The following is a 25,258-nucleotide window of genomic DNA, read 5'->3' on the forward strand; positions in this document are numbered from 1 at the left end:
AGTATTATCAACGCTTTTGAAGTGGAATAGAAATCTTGTTTTATGAATGGTATATTATGTTGAGATTCCTATTCCACTTCCAAAACGTTAACCCCCTAAGGGCCACGTATTCAAAACATGGAGGTGTAATCGTGGGTTCAAAATAATAAGAGTAAACATCATCATGATTCTGCCATGCATTCCAAGGTAGGCTACGTTCCATTCTGGAAAACAGCTCTCATGTCCTCGACTCCTCGTTCACTAGATCTGGTCTGATAATGGTTTGTGGGTTTAATTAATACGAGAAATACGAGCAAGACACATTCAAATTTCAGGATCGTCTCATATCTTTAAAGGAAAGGAATTAGGACCGCAGTACACTATATTAAGAGGGAGCAAGTTCTGAAAGGGAATACATCCCTAATCTTCGATACTGTATTTCGCGACAATCGTAAAGCAGTATTCGCAACATGTTCACAATAAAGCTTTAGGGCCGCTACCTGAACCAGCTTACTCTCATGCCATAATGACTAACACTTTAGCTGACAACCAACTTTTAACTTCCTCTTAGCGAAGCGTGAGACAGGTTCCTTCCTCTTTCCGGCATCATGGGACTCCCGTGTGGGAAGATGGCTTTATCAGTTGACCCCTTGGAACAGTTTCCGTAGTCTGCACTCAGTACCGCCGCGACGATGAGAGGAGACCCCAGGACTGTGTCTGCGTCGCCCATGGCTGCTGTCACCAGCATCGTTTTCTTAGGTCTCTTTTGTTTTAATGTGTCTGCTCTTAAACACCAACTTTTATCGAGGCATGGAGTTTTAGACTACACAATTCAGAACGACATAACCTATAAAACATTATATTTTGAACAAAAGGTGAGTTAAATATTGCCATCTATAGCATATCGTCAGACTTCTGACAGAGATTGCCAATAAATAAATAAATTGTCAGGAGATCACAATCTTTTCTTGAAATTGTATCCATTTTAAATGTATGTTCTTGGTGTTCACTAGGCTATTGCGTAGTAAACTGATATAAATGTGTAAAAGTAGCAGGGTCAGACTGATTTGCAAAGCACTTGGAGCAGTGGTTGTTACTGATTGACAGAACATGTTAAACAATCTTGTCCTAGAACACTTTTCAGTTATGCAGACATGATGGTTCTGTGTTCGTGATATATTTGTTGTATACTTTGCTGCAGTTGTATTTGTTTGTGGTTTAGTCATAATTCTTGCACTACTTGCTTTCTACAGGATATCATTAATTTCAATTTTCTGCACAGGCCTACTTAATCACTACAGACCTGCTTGGCTATTGTGTCAGCAGACAATCAGTGTTTTCCTTTCGCTTCCTGGTAGAGTGGGGAAGACATTAAAAGCTAGTCCTGCTGGCATGCTGCCTACAAACGCTGCTTGGGAGTAAAATAAGTAAGTAGCCGAACCAATGGTTCTCAAGCCAAGTGGCCCATAGGGCAGGAGCCTATCTCCTGATTCCTTAGCGTGAGGCAGCTTGATGTACAAGTATACCCCTTGGACATGACACCAGTATGTCTCAGGGACTTACCCCTAATCCAACCCTTGATGCTGAGTGCCAAGCAGTGAGGCATTGGGTACCATTTTGTATAGTCTTTGGTATAACTCAGCCAGGGATCGAACCCCCGACCTCTCAATTTCAGGGCAGACACTCTAACCACAGGCCACTGAGCTTGAGAGCGCATAGAGAATTTGAAGAATTATAGTCTTGTAGGTGCCATCTAGCCACCATATATCCCCACTTCTATCTTTTGTGCATATACAAATGGTACCACTCTTCAACATGTTTCTCTGATTCATGATTGTAATTTTGAACCAGCTTGTCATATCATGTGCATGGGGTGATCTCACTGAGGGTGAGATGCATGTGAACCTGAGCCTGGTCACAAGACGCTGTTCTCCTGACAGTGAATCAGTCTCATCATGCCCACGCTCTGTCCAAACTCATCTGCCAAGCAGCCAGGAAGAGAGGAGTGGTTCCTGTTTATATACACATTACTATTGTCTCCTCCCCTCTCTTGAGGATGCTTTTTATCCTAAAAGTATTTTTTTGTTTATCATAGTATTTTAACCTATGTAGGCTTTTACAGAGAAAATCAAATCGGTTTGCAAAGGCTAAGTGCACCAGTTGGTTTACCTGGATACATCTGTAGTTGTAGTATAGCTACTCACAATCCCACTTCCTCTCCCATGTCTACTGTAGGATGGGCTGTTGGTCTGAAGGGAGTAGACGTGATAGCAGTTAGAATCCTAGCAAAGGAAATCCTGTTAACTTCAGTCTGGCCATAGACAAAGCATGGAAGTCCTCTTTTAGCATCTCTTGTCTTTACAGAACTAGACTATTTGCTCATTAGTTGTATCCTGCATTAGGTGTGTGTCAGTTGGTTAATAACCTTAGACAGCATCATATTTGGGCTATATTCTTCATTTCAGAAACTGAATGTAACGTCATTATCTGTGGCTGGTTAAAGGAGTACTAGACTTACTCTTGTACAGGTTAATAAATTAGACAGAAAGGCAAGATTGGCTGTGTTGGAACTGCCCTTGTCTGAATGACTGTTGAGAAAGTGATATTTGTAGATACCACAAGATGGCACTATTCAGTATGAGATGGATATTGAATACAGTCATACTATAACCATACATAACCTAGGATAGGAATTAATCAATAGAATATTTTGTCTCGAACACACTCTTTGAAAAAGTTGGCTATAAGCCTAGTGGTTTGTTTTTTGGGTTTATCAGTTATGTGAAAACAATATTTCTTGAGGGAGCCAGGAAGCACTGGGTATTTGTTAACTAGTTTTATATTTTTGCCTTTTAGAAGATTAGTTCAGCTTCAGTGCTTACTTAATGCCGGTGAAAGTTACTGAACATTTCCCTTAAAAGCAGTCTAACACAGTGCCAAGCTCAGAGAGGCTAGCGGATGAATAGGCACATTCAAGCCTGAGAATCTTTTTGCTGTCATTGGCTCATAAAATTGCTGCCGCTTTTGTATCCACTGGGAAGGGAGAGAGAGAGAGAGAGGGGTGAACGCAAAACAAAAACATTCAGTATTAAGTGTTGGGTGGGTTTCAAATGTGTGTGTGTGGAGGGGGCAACTATTCTATAACACACAGCAGTAGCATGGGGCCCGCTAGCCTGTGAAGATATCTGCCTGGCTCTCTGGAGCAGAGAGCAGAGAGGATGGCAGAGTTGGGAGGACACCGAGAAGCCCCTGAGGTAGGATGAAAGGACATCGCAGTACTCTGCTAAACTGGAACTAATGTGGCATCCCTGGAACTGGCTCACGATTTTAATACAAATTGCAGCTAATTACCCTCTCATCTGGCCTGGGGTAACCCAAAGATGGAACGGTGCCAGATAGCCACCCATCTCATCTCTGGGGTGTGGGGTGGACCGGATCCTCTGGCGTAGGTGCGCCTCGCAGATCTAGTCATGTCACTGTGACCTTCTCAAGTTGTACCATAGTTGCCCTGCCAATATTGATATTGCTAAGCCTCAAGGTTATTCTATGACGTGCTTTCAGATCGATCACTTTGGATTCCTGGAGGATGGCACGTTCAAACAGAGATACCTGGTTAACGAGCAGCACTGGCACCAGGAAGGAGGTCCCATCCTCTTCTACACCGGCAACGAAGGAGACATCACATGGTTCTGCAACAACACTGTAATCCTCTCCCTCTCTTTGTAGTCTACACTACAGTACAGTAACACCTACTGGATAATGTAGCATCTACTTACCAACGAAATTAATACATAGGGACAAAATATTGATTTGAATATAGGATGTTTAATATGTTTGTAGCTAACGGTTGGCTTGAGCTACACTATCAACCATCAACGCTACTGCTTGGCTTTGTATAAACATTGCGACATAGCCAATTACTTGTTATTTCCATTGAAAGTGACATTTAAGCAATGCAGCAATGTCCATGGTGGTAATGGCCTACACTTTTTCTTTTGCCAGTGAATTAGCTTAGATTAATTTAAATTAGCAGAGTACTGTGTGTAACAACGGTTGAACAATGTTGGCCCTAGCAAGGGTCATTATTGCTCCATTGCCCCAAGATATAATTGACCGTAGAATGTGTCGATTGTCCAAACAGAATCAAGTATTTCAGAGAGCCATGTAATAACTACAGGATAATGTAGCACCTACTGGATAATGCATCATGCAGATGAATCTGTACTATTTCGTCCTCAGGGTTTCATGTGGGACATTGCAGAGGAGCTGGGGGCCATGCTGGTCTTTGCAGAACACCGCTATTATGGGGAGTCCATGCCATTTGGTCAAGACTCCTACAGTGTATGTATTGCATACTGTGTTATCCCCCTAAGACGCTATGAACCCTAGCAGCTTTCGGGCTGGAGTGTTTTGGCTGCAGAGTATCAGGCGCCCAACCACAGTGGTACTCAGGCTATGCTGTCGTCGTGATCTGCAGGACAGCAAACACCTGAACTACCTGACGTCGGAGCAGGCGCTGGCAGACTTCGCCCTACTGGTCCGGGAGCTGAAGAAGAGCATGGTGGGAGCAGAGGCCAGCCCGGTGATCGCTGTGGGGGGGTCGTACGGAGGGATGCTCTCTGCCTGGATGAGAATGAAGTACCCCAACATTGTAGTTGGGTAAGGGCCTCAGGAGCGAGACTGTGTGGTCGTAATGGTAGACTATGCACTTGTAACGTTAGCTAAAAGCATGACGCATGTAGCCTATACCTCACAATTATAATTGTACATGCTCATATAGTTACTCAATGAAGAAATGTGTAATTTTACTGTGGTAGATATCTTTGATCGTTGAGAATTTCCTTGTGGTGAATTCCAGAGCTTTGGCAGCATCTGCGCCGATCTGGCAGTTCCCTGGTATGGTGCCCTGCGGAGACTTCTACAGAATCGTCACACAGGACTTTGCCAGGAGCGGACCCAACTGTGATGTCAACATCAGGAGGTCGTGGAAGGCCATTAATAACATCTCCTCAACCGGTAGGGTACATATTGATCTCTTTTACCTTTTAACAGCCAGAGTGTCAAGTTTTTTTTTCTTAGAGATGTTCACTCACTAAGACCTTGCTGTGCTCTTCTCTCTGTGTTTTCTCATTGCAGATGATGGCCTCCAGTGGCTGTCCAGTGAGTTTCGCCTGTGCGTCCCACTCAAGAAGCAGGAGGACTCGGTTGGCTTCAAATACTGGCTCCAGGCGACGTGGGTGAACCTGGCCATGGTGGACTACCCCTACGAGGCCAACTTCCTCCAGCCTCTCCCTCCCTGGCCCATACAGGTACATGTAGTAACTCGAAAGTCTGGCACCGCAAGATATGCATTAAGCCATTCATACTCTGACATTTCTTACGTCAATCATTTAATACATCAGAAGAATTGAGACAATCACATCAGATAGAGATGGAAATAGTTGAACTAAAGAAAGCACCAGCTATAGTGTTTATTTGGCATCTGGCGAGGCCCTGCTTTTACATTGTGTTGAAAAGCCTAAACTTTTTCCCTTAATTTTGTTATAGTTATAGTTAAGCAGCGTTTGGCTTGAAAGTCTCTCCTTAATGCAGATGACTGTGTCATTCAGTCCTTCTTGTGTTACGAGCGGATGTTGTGGGTCTTTCAGCTTCATGTAGCGTTCGTGTACTATTGCTGTCAATTAAATTCATTAATATTCATGAGGATCCCATTTCTTGTCAGATTGTGAAGTAGCAGCTACAAGTGAGCCTCCGTTCCTTTCTCCTCTCTTACCAACAAGCCTTTCATATACACACTCCCTCAGATCTGAGAGGTGTTCCATGGGGGCTGGTCACATGACTGGAGGAAGGGAGAGAGAGAGAGGGAGGGAGATGGAGAGAGAGGGAGGGGGAGAGAGAGGGAGGGAGGGAGAGGGAGGACATTTCATCCTCTAGATTCAATCATCGCATCTACATTATGCTTCACTGCCTCCATTTTGTCTGACATGGCAACTTGGTTGCAAATGTGTCACATGTCATACTTAGGAGGTAAGTCATTCACCAGTAGAGTCTTGCAAACACAGTTACTACTAAGCCTGTTTGTTGTTCTAGATTTGTTGTAGTCTTTGATTGGGATCTGTAGTTCAAATATGTCTGTTGTCTGTGTGCTCATTCAGCAGAGCCTGTTTTGCTGTGCGGGGTATCTGATGGACTTGAGCAGAGCCTAGTCTCCCAGTAGTCTTGGCATGTCACGTGAATAAACCTAGCCCCACAGTTGACCCTAAACACCCCTGCTAGTGCCTGCTCACCCTCCCGTGGTCATCCACAGAACAATCAGGGTTACACAGATGATATATGTTCTCGGTAGTGTGCCTTTTAGTTTTTGCTGGACTGTAATGGAAATGCACACTCTGCAGTTTTAGAATCACCTCAGGTGCGTCACGCTGGCTGAGACAAACACTAAATGGTCATTTGGAGGTTTGTGGGCTGAAAGGCTGTAATGTATGCAGCCCCTATGGGTGGTTTAAGCGGTTTAGGCAGTGGGCGCAAAGAGGAGCTTTTTTAATGACAAAGCTAATGTGATTATCTGAGTGACTGTGAGAAGGGGGTATTGAGGGCTTAGAGGGTGGAAATCTGTTGGCAGAGATGAATGTATAAGCCTAATCCTATCTGAAAAGTAGGGAGAAGATGCTTTAGAGCAATTGCAGGTTTTTTTCCCCCCGGTATAAATCTGTGGTCGGACATGTCTGTTCCCTCCTCAACCGTGGAGCAGGGTCCTCCGCCCCAGCCCTCCCCAGCCTGCAGACAAAAGCCTTAGTAACAGACTCCATGCTACCAACCTCCTTACCAACGACAACAGCAACAGCCAGCTCTGTTGCGACCCTAACAACTACTAGTTCAGTCACTGCGATCAAAGTAAAATACAGATGGAAATCAAAAGAAATGAAAATCGGTTGAAAGAAACTCCGGAACACAAAATGTTGTTTTGTGAGGACGAGGGTTGGGAAAAGCATATCAATGGTTTTAAATCTCCCATCATCATGCATGGCTAAACAGAATGTGCTTCCTCTCATGCCAAGTTGAGAGCCATAAATTCAAGTTAAGCTCAGTTTCATTCCACTCAATTTCATATGCAAATCAGACGCCAGCACTCTGGAAGTAAAAGGGGATTTACGAGCCACAAGAAAAACATCTTGTAAACAGGCCAGGCGTGAGGGACTCAGAGCTTCTATGTTGTAAACCAGTGTGTGTGGAACTGCAACTTCACACTGGTTGTTGACAAACAAAACGCCTGAAAGTGCCTCATCTGAAAACACATTTGTAATCACAGTGTACAAAATGTATGATTATGTATATGCTAGTTTGGCTCAGACGGTTGAGTTGGCGTTGTCCTCAGGTGGTCTGTAAGCACCTGGGGCTGGACCCCCGAGTGTCTGACCAGCGCCTGCTGGAGGCCGTGTCTCAAGCGGTCAGCGTGTACTACAACTACACTGGAGCCGCGCCCTGTCTCAACACCTCGCAGACCGCCACCGGGAACCTGGGCTTCATGGGCTGGTACTACCAGGTAGCACACACACGCACATGCACACACACACACACACACACACACACACACGCACACACAGGCATCACCACCATATCAAACTGGTTTATCGACTTATCATTTATTTATACAGGTTTGCATGTCTTTTTCAAGAGAAAACTGTCCAGGGCTAACAGGACATAAGATCAAGATTACTTTATTAATAGTCCCCAGGAGGGGACATGTTGTCTATATACAGTGGACAACATTACAGTACACATAGAATTACTTAGCTGATGTGAGCTGTCCTTGAAAAGCAAACTAACTCATCCAACCATATTTGCTCCTGTTGATTTTCACTAGTCATGGTAGAGCCTTCCTAGCCTGTGGTGTTTAACTGTAGTAATGTCCCTGTGTTGAAATTTGAAATGTATTTAAAGGATAAACCCCTTAAGATTAAACAGTCTTGTTTTTGGGTTCCCAGGCCTGTACAGAGATGGTTATGCCCATGTGCACTGATGGGGTTCACGACATGTTTGAGCCTCTGGACTGGAACTTCCAGGCCTTCTCAGACGAGTGCCAGGCCCTGTTCGGAGTGAGGCCCCGGCCGGACTGGGCAGCCACTGTCTACGGGGGAGTGGACATCGCCTCTCATAGCAACATCATCTTCAGGTGAGCACCTGGTGATATGGCACCTGCTCTTCCACACCATATCAGGAAATCCACACGTGTTCTGGAGAGTTGTCCCTGTAGTTATCAAGCGAAATGGATCTGGTCTTTCTATTCTCCCTCTCTCTCTCTCTCTCTTCCTCCCTCTCTTTTTCTCTCTCCCTTCCTCTCTCTCTCTCTCTCTCTTTCAGTAACGGAGGACTTGACCCGTGGTCAGGTGGCGGGGTGACCCGAAACATCTCTGATTCCCTGGTTGCCATAGTGATCCCCGACGGTGCCCATCACCTGGACCTGCGCTTCAACAATGAGTACGACCCCCACTCCGTCCTGTGGGCGCGCGCCCTGGAGGTGGACCTGTTCAAACACTGGATCCAGCAGGCCAGGAAAGACCCCTGAACTCCTGGTCTTCACGCCCTGCAAGCGCTCCTCTCTAGTCATGGGCTAACGATCTCCCTGTTTGAGCAGCTTTAAATGAACTACCACCACTGTGTCCTTTGCTATCTGCCAAAGATGTCTTTTTCGATGGTTGTTTGGCTTTCAGCCCATTTCAGAAAGGGCTGGAGTATAAAATAACCCAAGACTGTTTTTGTGATTTTTTGTACCCTTTCGCATTTCCGCGGTACACCTCTATGATGCCAGCTAGCTACAATCATTCTCTCTTGCTGTGTAACTAATTTAGATAAACATGTCCATCTGAGATTAGTTTTACTATTCCATTTTAATCCAGCAGATTCTCAGGATAAAAAAAAACTGTTTACAAAAGTAAAGGGAAGCAATAATGTAAAGTCAGTGATCAGAACAGGTTTTCTAGGTAATCACATTTTAATGCTACTGTATTTTTTCCTTGTACTGTGTGGTGCTGCTGTTTATTCTCTTACAAAGCCTACGTCTTACAGCAATACTTGTTACAATTGCACTTTTCCGAACGCCTTGATGAACTAAAAGCAGGTTCTCCCATTCTGTGTGGTGTGTTGTGCTTTCTCTAACACCGTCACAGCCGGCCGTAGGCGGCATCGTGAGGCGGACTGACCGCCGGGGTTCACCGGTCATCCTCCGCACGGCGGCACAGCTGCATGCGCTTTAATAACGGCCCAATCGGAGGAGGGCAATAAAGAGGCCGGCGGGAGGCGGGGGCAGTAAAGCACGGTGACCCCCGGCACACGGGGACCAACCTGTGGGATTCCCCCCCCCCGACACACATTCATCCACTGGCCAGTGTCCAAAAGCCTCTAGACAGCAGCACCAGGATGGCCCGTGGTCTCAGGTTGGCTCCCCCCTGCCGGGAATATTATTAATTCTACACATGGGGGGTGGGGTGTGAGGTTAACAGAGAGACAGGGTGGGTACAGGAGGAGGGGAGGGGGGCACAGAGGGGGGTCTTTGTGGTTCATCAGAAAGTCACTGCCTTTTGGAGGCCATTTTTTGATACCAGTTGTTTGAAAACCTTGAGACCCTTCTAGCTTAGTACGTAAAATTGCGTCATTACCAACAGACAACAGTCCTATATGGTCGCAAAATAACCAGTCCTCGTGGAGACTGTACGGCAGCGTTGCTGTAACGTTATAGTGATACGTGAATACGATGCAATTAAATAACGTGAAAAAATTACGTTATATCACAGTCCTCATCCTTACTTTATTGGAAATTTACATTTCTAACGTCACTGGTGAGTTGTCAGAATGTTTGTAAATTATGTAGGATGTGGGCCAGATTGTCCTCTGAAAAACAAAAAGACGGACTTCAGCAACATTTCAGAGACCAATTTCAGATGTGAATGTGCCGTGGGGGGAGGGAGGTCCCCTGCTACATAGTCCTCCTGAACTTTTCTCAGGACTTTGAGCGGTCATTAATTTTGTGGGGTCTTTCTCTGTCCCTGACATGGCCATCAATCAAAGCTGTTATTAGTATTCTGCTAACCCCGGGCTCTGGGTGTGTCAGCGTGCAGACAGGGACCACACACTGGAGGGAAGAGCTTAAGCCTGTGGGTGTCTCCCCCCAGGGACAACCTAGGACACCCCCCCACCCGCTGGGGGCAGGGTGCTGAGGAGGAAATTCCGGAGGAAGGAGGGCGTGGCGGGCCATGTTAAACAATATCCAGACAATATGGACGTGTGTACATAAGAAACTTACCACTGATGGGTGGACAATTGGATGTGGACAGAGTAGCCTACTATTTCCATGTCCCGTGTCTGTTTTGTCATTATGGACGATTACCTTGGCTTCCCCTGGCCTAGTTCCATTTTGCCTTTGGTGTACTGATCTTTCTTGTCGACTGAATGCTGGAACCGTGTCCCAACGAGACTTCAGCACCAGAGGAACTCATGTTCAAACGTGGTGCTTCGCTTATCAGAGAAAGCCGTGCAAGTTCAAGTGTTCCAAAATCTCCTTGGTAGATTCAGCCAGTGTTCTCCCCCCTCGCGGGGCCCTGGCTGGGGCTGTAGAGGCTGGTTTCCGGAGAGGCTCCAGAGCTGTGAATGACCCGCCAGGACAAAGCCTCCGGGTGGGGGGAGGGGAGAAGGAGTCGACTTTCCTCTGATGATGTCACTGTGCCAAGCTGCAGGCAAGCACTGGGAAGAGAAATTACACTCAGCAAGCTGACCCAGAGATTTCATGGTGTGCTGGCATCGTGACCTCTCATTTTATAGCTTTTTTTACTTGTTTGACTGATTTTACAATCTATTAGCTTCAACATAAAAATATATATCTTGTTTTATGTGACTGATAAAGTGAATATTCAATTTTTAGTCACTGTAGACTATACAGTAGACTATGAGTGTGTTCCTCTTTCTCTTCTGTTGTCAAAATGAGAGATTAGAGGTGGAGGATGCTATGAATATCTATTTTTAGATACCTTGCTTTTCTGTGAAATGCTAGAGGGAGGCCAACAAAGACCAAGAATACGCTTTTTAAAACAGAATTGTAACATTTTTCTGTTCTTTGCCAACTGTTTATGGTGCCTGTATGTCAGCAATTCTGGGAGGTTCATTCAGCCAGGGTCTTGTGTTGGGCTACAGATAATTAGATCAGTGCTATCAGTTTCACTGTCCCTTTTCTTCTCAGGAATTTAAATAAGAATGACAGTTTCTTAACGGCCTCTCTCTCTCTCTCTCTCTCTCTCTCTCAGTGCGCAGGCTGCGTCGCCCCTCCAATGATTCACAGCTTCACCTTAAAATGCACTTTTTAAGAGGAAAGGCATCCTGATTCTTTTGTAAGGACAAAATGTCTTCTCTTTTGGGCTCCTGCAACTTTCCAAAATGTAAGCCCAGACCTGACTCTGTCCAAGAAGGATTCTGGAGGCAATAAAATGTAGAAATGTAAATGAGCCGATCTTTTCATAGTGTCAAAGGACAATGGGGACTCAGGAACATGTTGAAAGTTGTGAGGCATATTGATTTAAAAAAAAACTTTTTGGTGTTAGCTGTACTGTGGGAACGCTTATAAGCTCTAGGACTTCTTACCTAACTTAATACCCAAAAGCCCCAATATTTCCTCCCAGAAATTCCACTTAAAATGGGATAAACATCGGCAGCGTGAAACCCAGAGACTTGGACACATCCTCTGTTGTTTTCACTGCGGGCCAAGACACTTCCTGTAAATGCATTATTGTTTACAGCAGAAGTTTCATACCCAGGATATCTTAAGGTCAACATTTCTTCTGGCACACACGGAGCCTGAACCCCACTTTATACCCCTTTAATTTAACTGCTCCGGCAGCTTTTCTAGTTAAATCGACTGTTCATTATTGAGACCCATTTTACGAAGGGGCTGTGAGGTGCAGTTTAATGAATCTCTGGCACAAAGCTCCCTTTCACTGCCGGGGGAAGAATAGAGGCTATTTAGACCCTGTAGGGCTGTATGTCAAAGCCAGCCCATAATAGCTGTCAGGCAGGGGCAGAAATTCCCACTGGTCCGGGAATGCACAAGAAATCAACTTTCACCACGAGCAGATTAAGACACAAGCAACTATTTGGGAAGCTCTCGTATGGTGGCATCTGTTAACGCAAGAACATCTTCCCACACTATAGATGTAGTATGTAGGCTTAGTGGCAGAATGTGTTTTTGAAGCGTGATCAGGGGGCAGTGATTGGGGAGGGTAGCATCCCATGCTAATCCATCTGGGAGGTTTTGAATTGTATCAAATTGTTAAACCTTTGTGTTATACAAAAACGTAGAATTACAATGTTAAGACAGTTATGTATGACAATGACAATCATAGCACACTGGAGAGGTTAACACTGCTTCAGTATGATTGTGATTTATTTTACAATATAGACTGAGTGACACATAACCAACCATTTTTGCTGAGACAAAATAATCACTTTTAACACAACGTTAATGTGTAATGAAGTAGATTAGTGTGGCTGCAGTAATATCCTCCAGTTTCATAACAGTGTCCTGGCACACATTACCAGTCAAACGGAGGGGTGGGGGCTGGGGGGGGCAGTCCCTCCAAGAAGCATTGTCTTCTGACCCAGCAGGGAACCTCAGACAAATCCTCAGTTGCAGGTGGTCAGGCGTGAGCAAAGAGTTAAGTCTCGGGGGTCCCTGTGCCCCTCCCCTTTTATGTTCTGACATCATTGGCCACGCCCACTGAAAGATCTCTCCACTCTCCCCAAACAGTGGCCCTCAGTTCTACACTGGTGAGTCGACAGGAGCCGCATGACCAGCATCAGGACCAAGGGTGTGCTGGCCGTCCCGGAAGAGGAGAAAGACGCGCTGTGACCAGGCTCTTTGTTTTAGGATTGTAGCAGATGGTACAGCTGACGCCGAGGAATGGCTGTTCAGACTGCAATCATGAACTCCCACTTCATGAGTTTCTGTTTCCCTGGATCTGTCATGGAGTACGACACGGAGAAGAGCCTGGACGGGGACTACAGGGAGACCACTAGAGACCTGCTGAGCTTCATAGATTCGGCCTCCAGCAACATCAAACTGGCCCTGGACAAGCCGGTCAAGTCGAAGAGGAAGGTCAACCATCGCAAGTACCTGCAGAAGCAGATCAAGAGGTGCACCAGCATCATCGCCCCCCCGGGGAGCGCAGCTCCGAGCCCCGCCACGAGCCAAGGCTCGCCCCCACCCCAGCCCAGCCCCTTCCACGGCAAGAGCCCACCGAAGCGCGACGGGGTGCAGGCCAACCTGCAGACCAAGAGCTTGGCGGCGCTGTTCAACCCGGTGAAGGACGTCAGGGGCGAGAAAGCCAAGAAGCCGCCCCTGAGGCACCGCAACCTGCCCCCGTCCTTCTTCACGGAGCCCGCCAACAGCCCCAGGGTCACCTCCACCTCCGGCATGAGCCTGAAGGACCTGGAGCGGGGCAACCCCGAGGCCACGGACTTCTTCGAGCTGCTGGGGCCGGATTACAGCAACATGGTCGGCGAGCAGGACCTGTTCCAGGGCATGCCGGCCAGGGTCCAGCCTGAGATGGCGGGCTCGTCGGACCCCGCCGCTGCCTACGACCCCCACCCCCTGGTGGGAGGCTTCCTCTACGCTGAGCCCTGGAGCACCAGCCCTGCTAAGAGGCCGGGGGAGAGCCTGCGGACAGGGCCGGAGCACACCCTGCTCTACCCTCACTCAGACTCCTCTGTGTCCGGGCCTCTGGAGGACAGCACCCTGTGCTCTCTGGCGTTCCCCAACTTCTTCGCTGACTGCTCCCTCCCACAGGTCACGTATGATTTGAGTGGCGGCTACAACAGGACTAGTTTTCAACCTCTTTAAGACGTGGTTTGATTTTTTTTTTTTTTTAGAACTGAACATTGAACTGCGATATAAAACTGTGGTGCAGAAAATAACAGTATGGTTAACTGAGGTGTGTTTTTAATGTCATGCTGCATAGTTAACATAGGACTGGAGCAGGAGACTGAGCTGAAGACAGAAGTCTTGGAGTAATCCTGCCAGTCAGGAGTTGTCTGGGAGAAGAAATGGCCTTTTAAATAACTGACTTTATTCTCAAAAAGGATCAGACTTGAAAGAATCACTTTACAGTGATTTGTTGGTGCCTTTGAAATTTCAATCAGTTAGTTTGAAAGTTTGCTTGATCTGAACTTGAATTAGATCTTCTGGGTGATAAGCCAGTGTCTGTAAGATGTATCTTAACCTAGACAGTGGTTTGTAAGGTCTGTGTCTAAACCTAGACTGTGGTTTGGTCCAAAGCCTACCTGGTTGTGATACCCTTCATATTCTCCTGGGGCCCCTAGACTACTCTATCTCACTCATTCAAAGATGAAACATTCTTTTTGAGGCAAACATTGTTCTCCAGTTTACATTTATAAATCAGTTTACATCGTAAAACAGAAAAGATGACATGAATCAGGGTTTCATGGTTTTCACGCTAACATTTGTGTAAGACATTTTCTATTGTGATCATATAGCATCGCCACATCCGACAGACCAACTGTCAAATATGGTCCCTTTTGTGTTTGTCAGTATCACGTTTCTGTGTGCAGATTAGTTTGAGCGGTTTCCTGATGGGGCAGATGGGCACTGTGCTTCTAGAAGTACTTTCCAGCTCAAAGTGGGTGGTTAACTGTCTCCCTGGGGCTATAATCACCATTTAGTTATAAAAAGTGTAAAATCTATGTTGATAAAGGAGACAAAATAAAGCTGGTCTTTATTACTATTACAATAAAGTTGTTACTTGCCACTCTCTTTGTTATCACAATAATGTCAGCTGGATAATCATAGTAGTTATTTACATGTATGTCTGAGTGAAATAAATAATATCAAGCATACTTCTATGTTATAAAGGTGGAGAGAACATCCACACATCCATTACAACAGACACGCAGCGGATGTAATAGAATACATTTGAATGGATAGCTCCATCTAGTGGAAGCATAGGGCCATGGTAGAATACAGCAATATCACACAAGAGAAACACCATCACCACTACTTAACAGATGCACTAGATGGCAGCGATGCTCCTTGAAATCACCAAGTATGCACATCAATTCAGCCAGACTCATGCCAATTCAAACTGAAACAGAGTTTAGAATGCACACTAGACACGCCCTGGAATACAGGTCTATGTAACTGAATCAGCCAATTAAATGAAGTGACGTGGCTTATAAAGCCTTCTTTTTTTTTTAACAGTGTTTCACTCAGACATAGATGGATGATTGCATACAGGCTAGTTTACTCACATAAGCACACTATGAATGATGGTTTATGATAGGCTATGGCAATGCGTGGTCTTCGTAGAGTTCATAATGTTCATAATGGAGTTCATAATGTGTTCCAGGCGTATCCATTCATGCAGCCATCCATCCCACCTACACACGGGTGTCTCACCTCGGTAAACAACAGTCCATGGTGCGGGGGACAGAAACAATATTTGGCACCTGTATGTAGCCTATAGAGAGCCTTGCAGAGAAGAGATCGTCTGATTGAGACAGATTACTGCTGGACCCACCACAGTAGGCTATCATGCATTGATTTGTGGTACAGGAGAGATTTAACGTTTGTCAAAGAGATTAACAAGATTCCCATTGGCATAGACTGGAATAACGAGCCAGATATGCAAGCGAGCGAGTTGGCGCTGCTGGAGGTAGGCTACTGCACTGCGGTATGAGGTGGGTGATGTGAGCACAATGTAATTACACACAGAAAAAAAGGCCACAGGGTTGGCGAATGCGTGGCGGGGCTAGACTACAGCATCGTTGAGAAAACCAATGTGTTCCCCCCTCTATTGCGCTACATTAGAGATATGGAATCTTCTATCACCTGAACTCTCTCTAACCCTCCTCCACGAATGCTTTGCGTCAGCGCGCCTGGACGACTGCTGCTCTGCGTCGTGTCTGTATCTCCTCCAAACCTCTTCCACCTTGACTCATCAGTCAGTGGCTTCCGGGCTGCTGAACCTATAGAAACCAGGCTAGACCGCGCTGGCCTCGCTACACCTCCAAACATCCAGATAGAGGCCTTAAAGGAGAATGCTCGTTTTTGACAACTTGGACCTTATGTACGGCATATTATAAGACATTTGACTCACCGAGATAACTTTGGTGTAATTCGGAGGCCTGTAGAAGAAATTTAAAATCCAGCGCGAGCCAAGTAGGGGAGAACCGGGTCAAAAGTCGCACTTTTTGGTTTGATTCCATTTACTCCGAAATTAATAGAGATAGAGATTCCACATTTTATGACACACAACTTGCACATGTCCTTCACTATTATCAACTGTAATTTTCGTGCTAGGATATAAGAGCTTAACATAAATAGGGCGAGAACGGACCGAGCGCAATACGACATTTGTCCCTGCCGAGCGGGACAGAAGTCTCATAGGAGAGGGGCAAAAGTCGCATTGCTGCAAAGTGTGTCCTATCAGTTTTTTTTGGCATGTAATTCTCTTTACTTTCAACGAATGTATTATTAGACATACTATCATAATAATATATAGCCTTCAACGACCTCCTGAGCTGCCTGCCTGATGGCCTCAGGGCTAAAGAGGCCGCGCGTCGTTTTCCTCACCCTAATATATTGGCATGCTATCAATGAAAGAAAATACATTGTAAATAAACATGGTTTTAGGCTATTGTTTTTATGTAGGCCTATAGGTTAAGCTATTTGTGTTCATAAGGTAACGTCATTGTAAACGAAAGTAGCCTATAGCCTATAATCCCATTGACTGGAACCAGGGGGTTTGACAAAAGTTAAGAGGCAAAATAATTTGTCTTGACTGCATTTAAGATGTATCTTTCACATTAAAACTGCATACAAAGCTGACCAATAGCATTAGAAAGATCTCTTCGAGAGCTTTCATTTCACCTGTTCATTCTGCCCAAATGTCACTCGCGCACCCCTCTGGTTCTAAGCCATCACAACGCGACTTCTGTCCCGACATGGTCTCCTGTCATTTCTCCCTGGCTTGCAGGCACGACTTGCTCGCACGAAACTTGAAAGCTATGTTATCATGTAGCCAGTAGATATGCTAAGAAAATTGCGTATGTTTGCAAACTAAAACAAGTGAACACAATTTTACAATCGAAAAATGCTTATGAGACCATTATTTTACTTATATGGGGCAAAAGTGGTTTTCCATCGATATCTCTGTCAAATATGCTGCGATCGCGCCCAAAATTTGAAGGGAGCTCGTACACGGTAATATGTGTAGGCACGTATAACCACATATTTGTAGGTCCAGTCATTCTGGAGAAAATTTGAACGCGACTTTCGTCCCGGCCCTCCCCTATATCCATGTAATGGCGGCGGACAGGGCACTGAGAATGCAGCTTCTAAAAAATCTATTTTCTGCCGCGAAACGGTTGTTTTCATCGATCTGTCTTTATGAATCGCTAGTTGTGCTTACATAGAGCGAGGGCTTGTTGTGGTTTTTCACATGCCTCTGTAATATGATCTTATGAAACGAAATAGCTTCCCCACTTGCTCCAGCATGCATGCGCACAGCGCGCAGACTGGCTATTCTCCGTTACGTCTGTAGGCTACACTCGTGGCTCACATTCTCTACTCTACGATCGGCTTGTTGGTGCCTGGAATATTGTGTCCAATATGCCTGAATATTTATCAGATTTTGAGGATATAGAAGATGACTTAGAATATGATGGACGCCGATCGTAGCGTAGAGAATGTGAGCCGCGAGTGTAGCCTACAGACGGAGAATAGCCAGTTTGTGCGCTGTGCGCATGCGTGCTGGAGCAAGTGGGAAAGCTATTTCGTTCTTCTAAAGACGTTTCTAAATATCATATTACAGAGGCATGTGAAAAACCACAACAAGCCCTCGCTCTATGTAAGCACAACTACCGATTCATAAAGATAGATTGATGAAAACAACCGTTTCGTGGCAGAAAATAGATTTTTTAGAAGCTGCATTCTCAGTGCCCCGTCCGCCGCCATTACATGGATATACTTGGCTCGCGCTGGATTTTAAATTTCTTCTACAGGCCTCCGAATTACACCAAAGTTATCTCGATGAGTGAAATGTCTTATAATATGCCGTAAATAAGGTCCAGGTTGTCAAAAACGAGCATTCTCCTTGAATACCTTGTAACAATGTTAATGCAATATTAGGGCAATCCGATGATAATAACCACAATATATTATCGTATTGATAAATAACAACACATCTAAGTCTGTGATAATGGTGAGTTAAGGAGGGAGAATAAGAATTGATCCATTTCATGTTCCCAGATTCTCCCTTTAAAATGTTTGCCGTCGCCCCGCCGCTGTGTGGAAGCGGGTCTGCTTGCGGGTCTGCTTGCTTCTGAGTGTTTGTTTGTGTGTAATAACTATAGCAAGCTGTGCAGCTGACATAAATCTTTGCTATAGAACAAAGAGAATAACATTGCCTCACATTTCCGTTACTACAGCAGATGCATCTGAAATTGACTGACACAAATCTCTCATGCAAATCATAGAAATAAATCTTGTTTTAAAAAGCCATTCCTCTGCATCGCTGACAGACCACTTTTTCTCTCAGTCGAACAGCATTTCTCACAGCCTCCACAAATCCCCTCACCTGCTGCCCCTGACAAACACAACATCCCCTAAACTGGCGGAGATGTTCATTAGCCCTGAGAGGCTCTGCGCAACATTTACAGACAACTTACCCTAGGCCTAATTCACTCTTCCAAGAAACTTTGAACTGACTTTATTTTAATATAGCCTATTCTGTCAACCATATTGTCATGCCATTCTGGTGTCGCCTACAGGTAGGCTATGTGTGGCTTTTGTTTTGATGTTTATAGGCTACATGCTTTGTTTTGTGTTTCATTTTTGTGTATTTTATTGGATTAATAAAAGGTTTAATATGTGTTTGTTTCATGTCTGCGAAAAAGAGGTCTCACTCTCCCTTCTCTAAAAATAAAGGAAGAATAAACTGAGAATACAGAACTGTCGACACTGCTCCCATAGTCCCTGTATAGTGTGTAGGCTATAGGCTACTCCAATACCCACGACTCCATAGTAGGCTAGCGTACTCCATAGCCGTCGATGAACTGCTAGCAACGTATTTGGTCATGCCAGCGAGCTGCCGGCGAACCGCTTGGCTTGACCGATGAGCAAGAATGAAGCGGAGCCGCCGAATTGGCCTACGGTGGCCGCTGGCTGCCCACCCATAATCTGCTAGCTGGGTAACTATGTAGACTGTACTATATTCCAACAAGACCTGAAACATTCCGTGGATGGCTGTCCCATCTTTTTTGATAATCGTGTAAGAATATGTTTCGGTGTGACGGCTAGCCTACGGGCTACGGATCAGTTATTAGGCTATGTTCAGAAAACAGCTTTTTTTCTGGGAGGGTTTATAAAAATCAGATGTGATGATCCATTCATTTGGATGCCAAATTATCACAATGTGCAGTACATTTTCACTTTCACATTTATAACCATCCTTTTGGCTCATCCCTGAAATAGGCTATCTATAGCCTAGATCTGACAGATTTATGCAAATGAGAAAAGACTGAGCCCAGCTCCGGAGAGCCAGCTCCTGTATAATTGTGAGATATAAATAATGTTCTAATTCTACCTTTGTGCTGCAAAAACACGTATTTCATTAAAGCTGACAACATTAAACTTCATCTTTGTAACTAAGACCTTCATCTGGAATAGTGAGTCATCATTAGTCCTCTATTCAGTGTCTGTACCCATGAACACCACTGTCCTGAGAGCAGGGGTCATCTCAATCTGTTCTAGGGAACGTGCTCAAGGATGTTCAGGAGACAAGACCGCACCGTTATCACCCAGTGAGGTCAAAATCAAATCTAAAGATATAAACGACGTGCTCATCCGAGGGAAATAAAGTCATACTATGCCACCTGCACCTCCCTGGAGAGGAATGCTAATCCTGAGGAGCGCTGGAAATCCCATTACCTGTCACAGATTTCATCCCGCATAATTGCCAGAGCCCCTCCTGTGGGAGGTTGAAGGACACCCTTCAAGTCCAGACGTCAGGCCGTATCTGCTGAAAACATCTAGAGGACAACTATTTTGGAAGCCACTTATCACCTTGTCATTTGAATACCAGGCCGTTCTATTAGACTTCCTACTGACCTCCGACCCTTCTGTCTCTGCCACAGGAAATAGACAAGTAACGGCACACGCTCTCTGTCTCACACACACGCATGCACACACACGCATTCACACACGCACACACATACACACACGCACACACACATGCACACACATACACACGCACACGCACACACAGACACACACACACACACACACACACACAGCCAAACAGGTGAGGTGAACCAGGTGTTTAATCATTACATGGAGACTTTTCCCTCTGGACTAACCTGGGCCGCTTCATCTGTGAAGTGACAGACAGGTGTCTCTTTGATGCTGCCTGTCTGTCTGTCTGCCTGTCAGTCTGTCTTCCTGACTGTCTGTCTGCCTGCCGGTCTGTCTGTCCTCCTGCCTGTCTGTCTGCTTTCTGTCTGCTTGCCAGATTGTCTGTCTGCCTGTCTGTTAGTCTGCTTGCCTGCCTACCTGCCAGCCAGCCTGTCTATCAGCCTGTCTGTCTGTCTGTCTGTCTGTCTGTCTGTCTGTCTGTCTGTCTGTCTGTCTGTCACAGGAGATATAGGTCTCAACTGCACTCACACAGCCCTCTTTTCTGGGGATGTTTATTTTTTTATTTTTTTTATACCTGAGTCCAACCAATTTACTTCTGTCAAAAATAACTAGGCCATCTAATTATCCAGCAGTTTAATTGGATAAATAGTTCCAGATCTTTCCCTGCAGAAAAAAACAGACAGATGCCAATTCCTTGCTAATGTTACCTCTGTGTGAAATTAATGAATACGTTTTACTTACAGTTGTACTCCCACTACTCCTGCTACCTCTCAATTACTGCTACCTCAGTACTCCTGCTACCTCACTACACCTGCTACCTAATTTCTCCTGCTACCTCATTTCTTCCGCTACCTCACTGCTACCTGACTACTATTTCTACATCACTACTACTGGTACCTCTCAACTACTCTACTTCAATACTGATGCTAGCTCCCTTCTCCTGGTACCTCACTACTCCTGCTATCTCTCTGTAAAAAGAGAGGGAGGGAAAATATGGATAGGTAAACAAAATGGGGTAAGGAGAGAGAGACCCACTCCTGGAACTTCAGTGTGGGCTGGGCTACTACAGCTGCCCCTATAAAGTACATACTTTTCACACAGTATGCATCCAATTGGGACATACTACCTTGTCATAACATTGCCATTGCAATGGTACCATTGCAACAAAGAACCAAACCCAACAATAATAACAGAAACCACCTTACACTGGGCCCCCAGCCCCCCGATCCCCCAAACCCTGGTATTTGGAAGCAGATTAACAATAGAACCACCACAGCTCACTATATACCTATATCGGCCAGAAGCCGTTCAATGGACGTACCGTAAGAACGCATCGTTTTTTACGGTATACGGTCTTAGGATTGTACTGTACAACTCAAGTCTTAATTTTGTCCTTTCATACTCCTCATAAAATGGCTATATGGCAATAAAATAACACAACAAAATGATATTTTTGCACTTTAACAAGAATAATATAGCCTATTAAGCCGAGTAACTTATTTGTCCCATTCAAGCTGGAACAGAACAAATTATTTTAGCTGCTCAAATATCAATGCAACATCACGGCCAGCTGAGAACTGAGACAAACCCGCAGAGCTAACCTTTAATAGGGACTTACCGCCACCCTTACAGACCAGGACCCCTAACTCAAGCAGCCCTGTCCTGAGAAAAGCCTTGACATCGTCCATCAACCGACTGGCACTGACCGCAATCTCATAACGTGCCGCAATGCTTAACAACCAATCCTTAGTACATAGCTCCAACAACTCCTCAGAAGGAGCCTGCACAAAGTCCTCAACACTCACCATAATCATCAACCAAACCCCCAAAATACACTAAAGGAACCCAACCAAACGCTGACACCTCAATGTGTATAGTGGACACGGCACAGCCAGCCCATTGGAGCAGAGCTTCCCCCCTAACTGCCTAGCCAAAACTTACTAAGACTCCTCCCTTGTCTTCATGTGACTACATATGGTGGGTATTTATGCACTAGAGCCCAGTGGTGCGAGAAAGCGACCACCACACCGACCACCCCTCAGGAACCAGGGATGTGCCCCCGAGACAAATGCTCTAACCATGTATGTCACAACAACACTAACACCCCCCCACAACGAACCCAAAGGGGAAGCGTTGCTAAACCTATCAGGGGAAAACAAGCAGAGCACCAGCAACAGAGATGTGTGCCTCCTTCACGTTGGCATACAGCAGGCCCAGGATCTTATTCTCTCTTGTTTTGCATTTCATACACTGAGTGAAATTTGTCAGGGCTCTGAAGAGGGAAACATGATAGAAGTCTCCATTAATTGTCATGAAGGCGCTGGGGTGTCGCAACAGAGCAGTGGATGATGTCACAAGCGTGCGCCACCCAATGTGCACGATGACAACAATGCCGTGTGAAAACTCACGAGACAGATAGTAGGGTCATAGTCCTACATTTAAAATATCACATTGAGCCTGTGTTTCATCTTTGAGAAGATCACCACACCACTGACTTTTTAAATTGCTGAGGTACCAGAAAACCAAATAACAGAAAATAGGTTCAGCACCCTTAAATCCATGCAATTGTCTTTAATCCAAAACCAAGCATCCGGTCATCAGGGCTGATTTAACCTGGATATAATATCATTCTCCAAACGGAAATGAAATATGTATGTCCTTGTGAGTCCCGAGTAGGTAGCGAGTTGTTGGTCGAACCTGCCAATGAAGAGCTAGCTTTTCATCGGGGTAGCTGGTTAAAACGGCGTCCATCTGTGGAAGACAGGGTTCGAATCCCACCCTGGGCATACCAAAACATATGGGTTAATGTACATACTGTACGGACATGAGAAATGTTCCTGACTGAGGTTCAAAAGAACATCAATGTGCAAGAATCCCTGTTGTTGCCAGTGTCAGTCTTCAATAGAGTCCTGGTCCTCTCCCCCCAGCTCTCCCAACACCAGCAGCTGTGATAGGCTAGCTGCCCCCCCCCCCCCCCCCCCTTACCCCATCCACCAAACCCCGGTCTGTTTGCTTAGCTGGCTCTTGTCCCTACACCCACTTCCCAGTTTAGTTGCTTTGACTGGTGTCTAAGAAATTATTCCAAAGATCATGTGATGGGGTTTTTCTTTGTTGGTGTCATTGTTCGTGCACCTCTGCGTGGGCTGACTGAATTCTGAAGCCTCCACTTTTAATGAATTGTTTACCAAGTGTCTGGTTGCCGGTTCCTTGAGGGGAGACACAGAAAATCAACTTCACTACTTGATATTTTGTTTAGTCTCATTTGAAGTTTCTGAATTTCCGTTTTAAAAAAAGAGAGGGAGGGAAAATATGGATTTCTGCAATAAAATATGAAACCCAGTACTAAACAACGTGACTCAAATATTGATTTCATACAATAGAGGGAGATGTGAGGATCTCAATATAAAAGAAACTGCAAATAAACACCAGGAAGAAAAATGCTGTCTTTCTGAAGAACCGCCTCCAACTGACTGATTATTGCGAACATTGAAATATGCTACTTTAATTCAGAAATCCAGCTTTAAGTCAGTGGATATAGTGTACATCATCTACTACACCAATAAAAGCAGTACTGCAATATGGCAGCTTGTTGCAGAGTCCGCCATTACTCATCTCCTACTTCTTTTTTCCCCATCTGACCTCTCTGTGACACTGTAAACAAGCAGCACATTTCTGCATCTCAGTGAAATAGATGCATTTCCTTGGGAACAACCTCTGGCTGGAATCCAGCAGGCTCAAGGTAATCCTTTCAAGACTCTGCTTCTGAATGGACTAATCCCTTCTCATTAGATAACACATTGACATTGCTTTTCTAGTAAAATAACAGCTGTTGAATAGCATGTTGAGGTTTTAGGAATGACAGTGCCTAGTCACTTTTAGGCAGGGCAATAGCTTCCATAACTGCTCGGTTTAGAAAACACCACATATCTCCACGGTTAGTAATGAGTGATACTGTTATCATTTCTGAAATAATTGGTTGAAAGAATCCTCTGTCATGGAAGGTCCTCCTTGCATATCTGCTGAAAAATAACCTCTGTTGAGCTTCAGCATGAATTTGCGTCTCATCCAACCATTGGAGAGTGAGTGCAGTGCAGTGCAGTGCAGTCATTAAGACACAATACCTTCTCATGTCCTTGTTAGTTTTTCTGAGATGCAAATGTATGCAGATGAGGCCAACATTAGCATCCAGGTCCCAGAGGATATGTCTGCATACATAATGTTAAACCAAGTTAATGATAGATTATTTCTGGGGACAAAAATGTATATTTTTGTGGAGTCATGTTTTTCTTACTTCTGAGAGGCTCTCACACTGAAGATTAAAGACAAAAAAACAACAACCACGTCTTTCAGTCACATCAAAATTGTGAGCTACTGCAACACGACTAAAGGTTGATTTGGAATGCGTTTGAGAGTAGAAGGATTGTTAAGGAACACACATTGCTTGTGCTGACTAATGAGCTCTGATCAGATGTGGCCTAGTCCATCCTTCAGACAAGACAGCCAGGAGACACAGCCATGATACGGCTAGGACTCCACCGCCACACAGGGTTCTGGTGCAAGGACAAACGCACGGTCGTGCTTACTTGATTTATTATGCAGCCAGCATGATGTGTCTCTAGCTGAATGATAGTTAGGAAGGCTTAACACTGCTCAACGGTACCTGCTTCCTGTACTGCTAGTTGTTATTAGGCCTCAGCAGCACCGGAAACATGAAATATCGATGAGCTAGGAAACTGCCTATCTGAGTAGGATGTAAAAGTTGCCAACATCTACAACTTTTCTGTTTAAGTTATGCTGGCTTGCCAAGTGCTCAGCTAACTCCACAGCAGATGTGTGTAATAAGTGGGACCCTCTGGAGCAGCTGTATATTCAATGCTGGTTCATTGACCATACGAAGACAAATGGCTAACAGCTGGTTTCGTCACAGCAGTCACATTGTAGAAAGTGCAGTCTCTTTCAGCATCACCTCATGAATCCTGCATCCCAATGAGGCTACCGAAGGAGACACGAGTATTTTTCAGTGGTACATGTTATATTTTTATTTCCTTTTAGAACAGAACTAAGACTAGACTATATTGATATTGTGAG

At 45.1% G+C, this 25,258-nt stretch overlaps 2 protein-coding genes across 2 annotated transcripts; both read left to right on the forward strand.

The window, feature by feature from the left end:
• Positions 1-535: 535 nt before the first annotated feature.
• prcp (prolylcarboxypeptidase (angiotensinase C)) lies at positions 536-9,030 on the forward strand. Its single transcript, XM_084446605.1, has 9 exons — positions 536-854; positions 3,541-3,681; positions 4,219-4,320; positions 4,457-4,638; positions 4,838-4,995; positions 5,116-5,288; positions 7,355-7,522; positions 7,965-8,152; positions 8,341-9,030. Exons 1-9 carry the CDS (start codon positions 672-674, stop codon positions 8,543-8,545), a joined length of 1,500 nt encoding a protein of 499 aa, XP_084302731.1. The 5' UTR covers positions 536-671; the 3' UTR covers positions 8,546-9,030.
• A 3,892-nt stretch (positions 9,031-12,922) lies between these two features.
• On the forward strand, positions 12,923-13,861 carry fam181b (family with sequence similarity 181 member B; the record flags this gene model as incomplete). Its single annotated transcript, XM_084446038.1, has 1 exon — positions 12,923-13,861. The coding sequence occupies one exon, from the start codon at positions 12,923-12,925 to the stop codon at positions 13,859-13,861; it is 939 nt and encodes a 312-aa protein (XP_084302164.1).
• Between the last annotated feature and the right edge of the window lie 11,397 nt (positions 13,862-25,258).

The sequence above is a fragment of the Borostomias antarcticus genome (assembly GCF_949987555.1).
Source record: "Borostomias antarcticus genome assembly, chromosome: 1".
In the NCBI taxonomy this organism is placed as follows: domain Eukaryota; kingdom Metazoa; phylum Chordata; class Actinopteri; order Stomiiformes; family Stomiidae; genus Borostomias; species Borostomias antarcticus.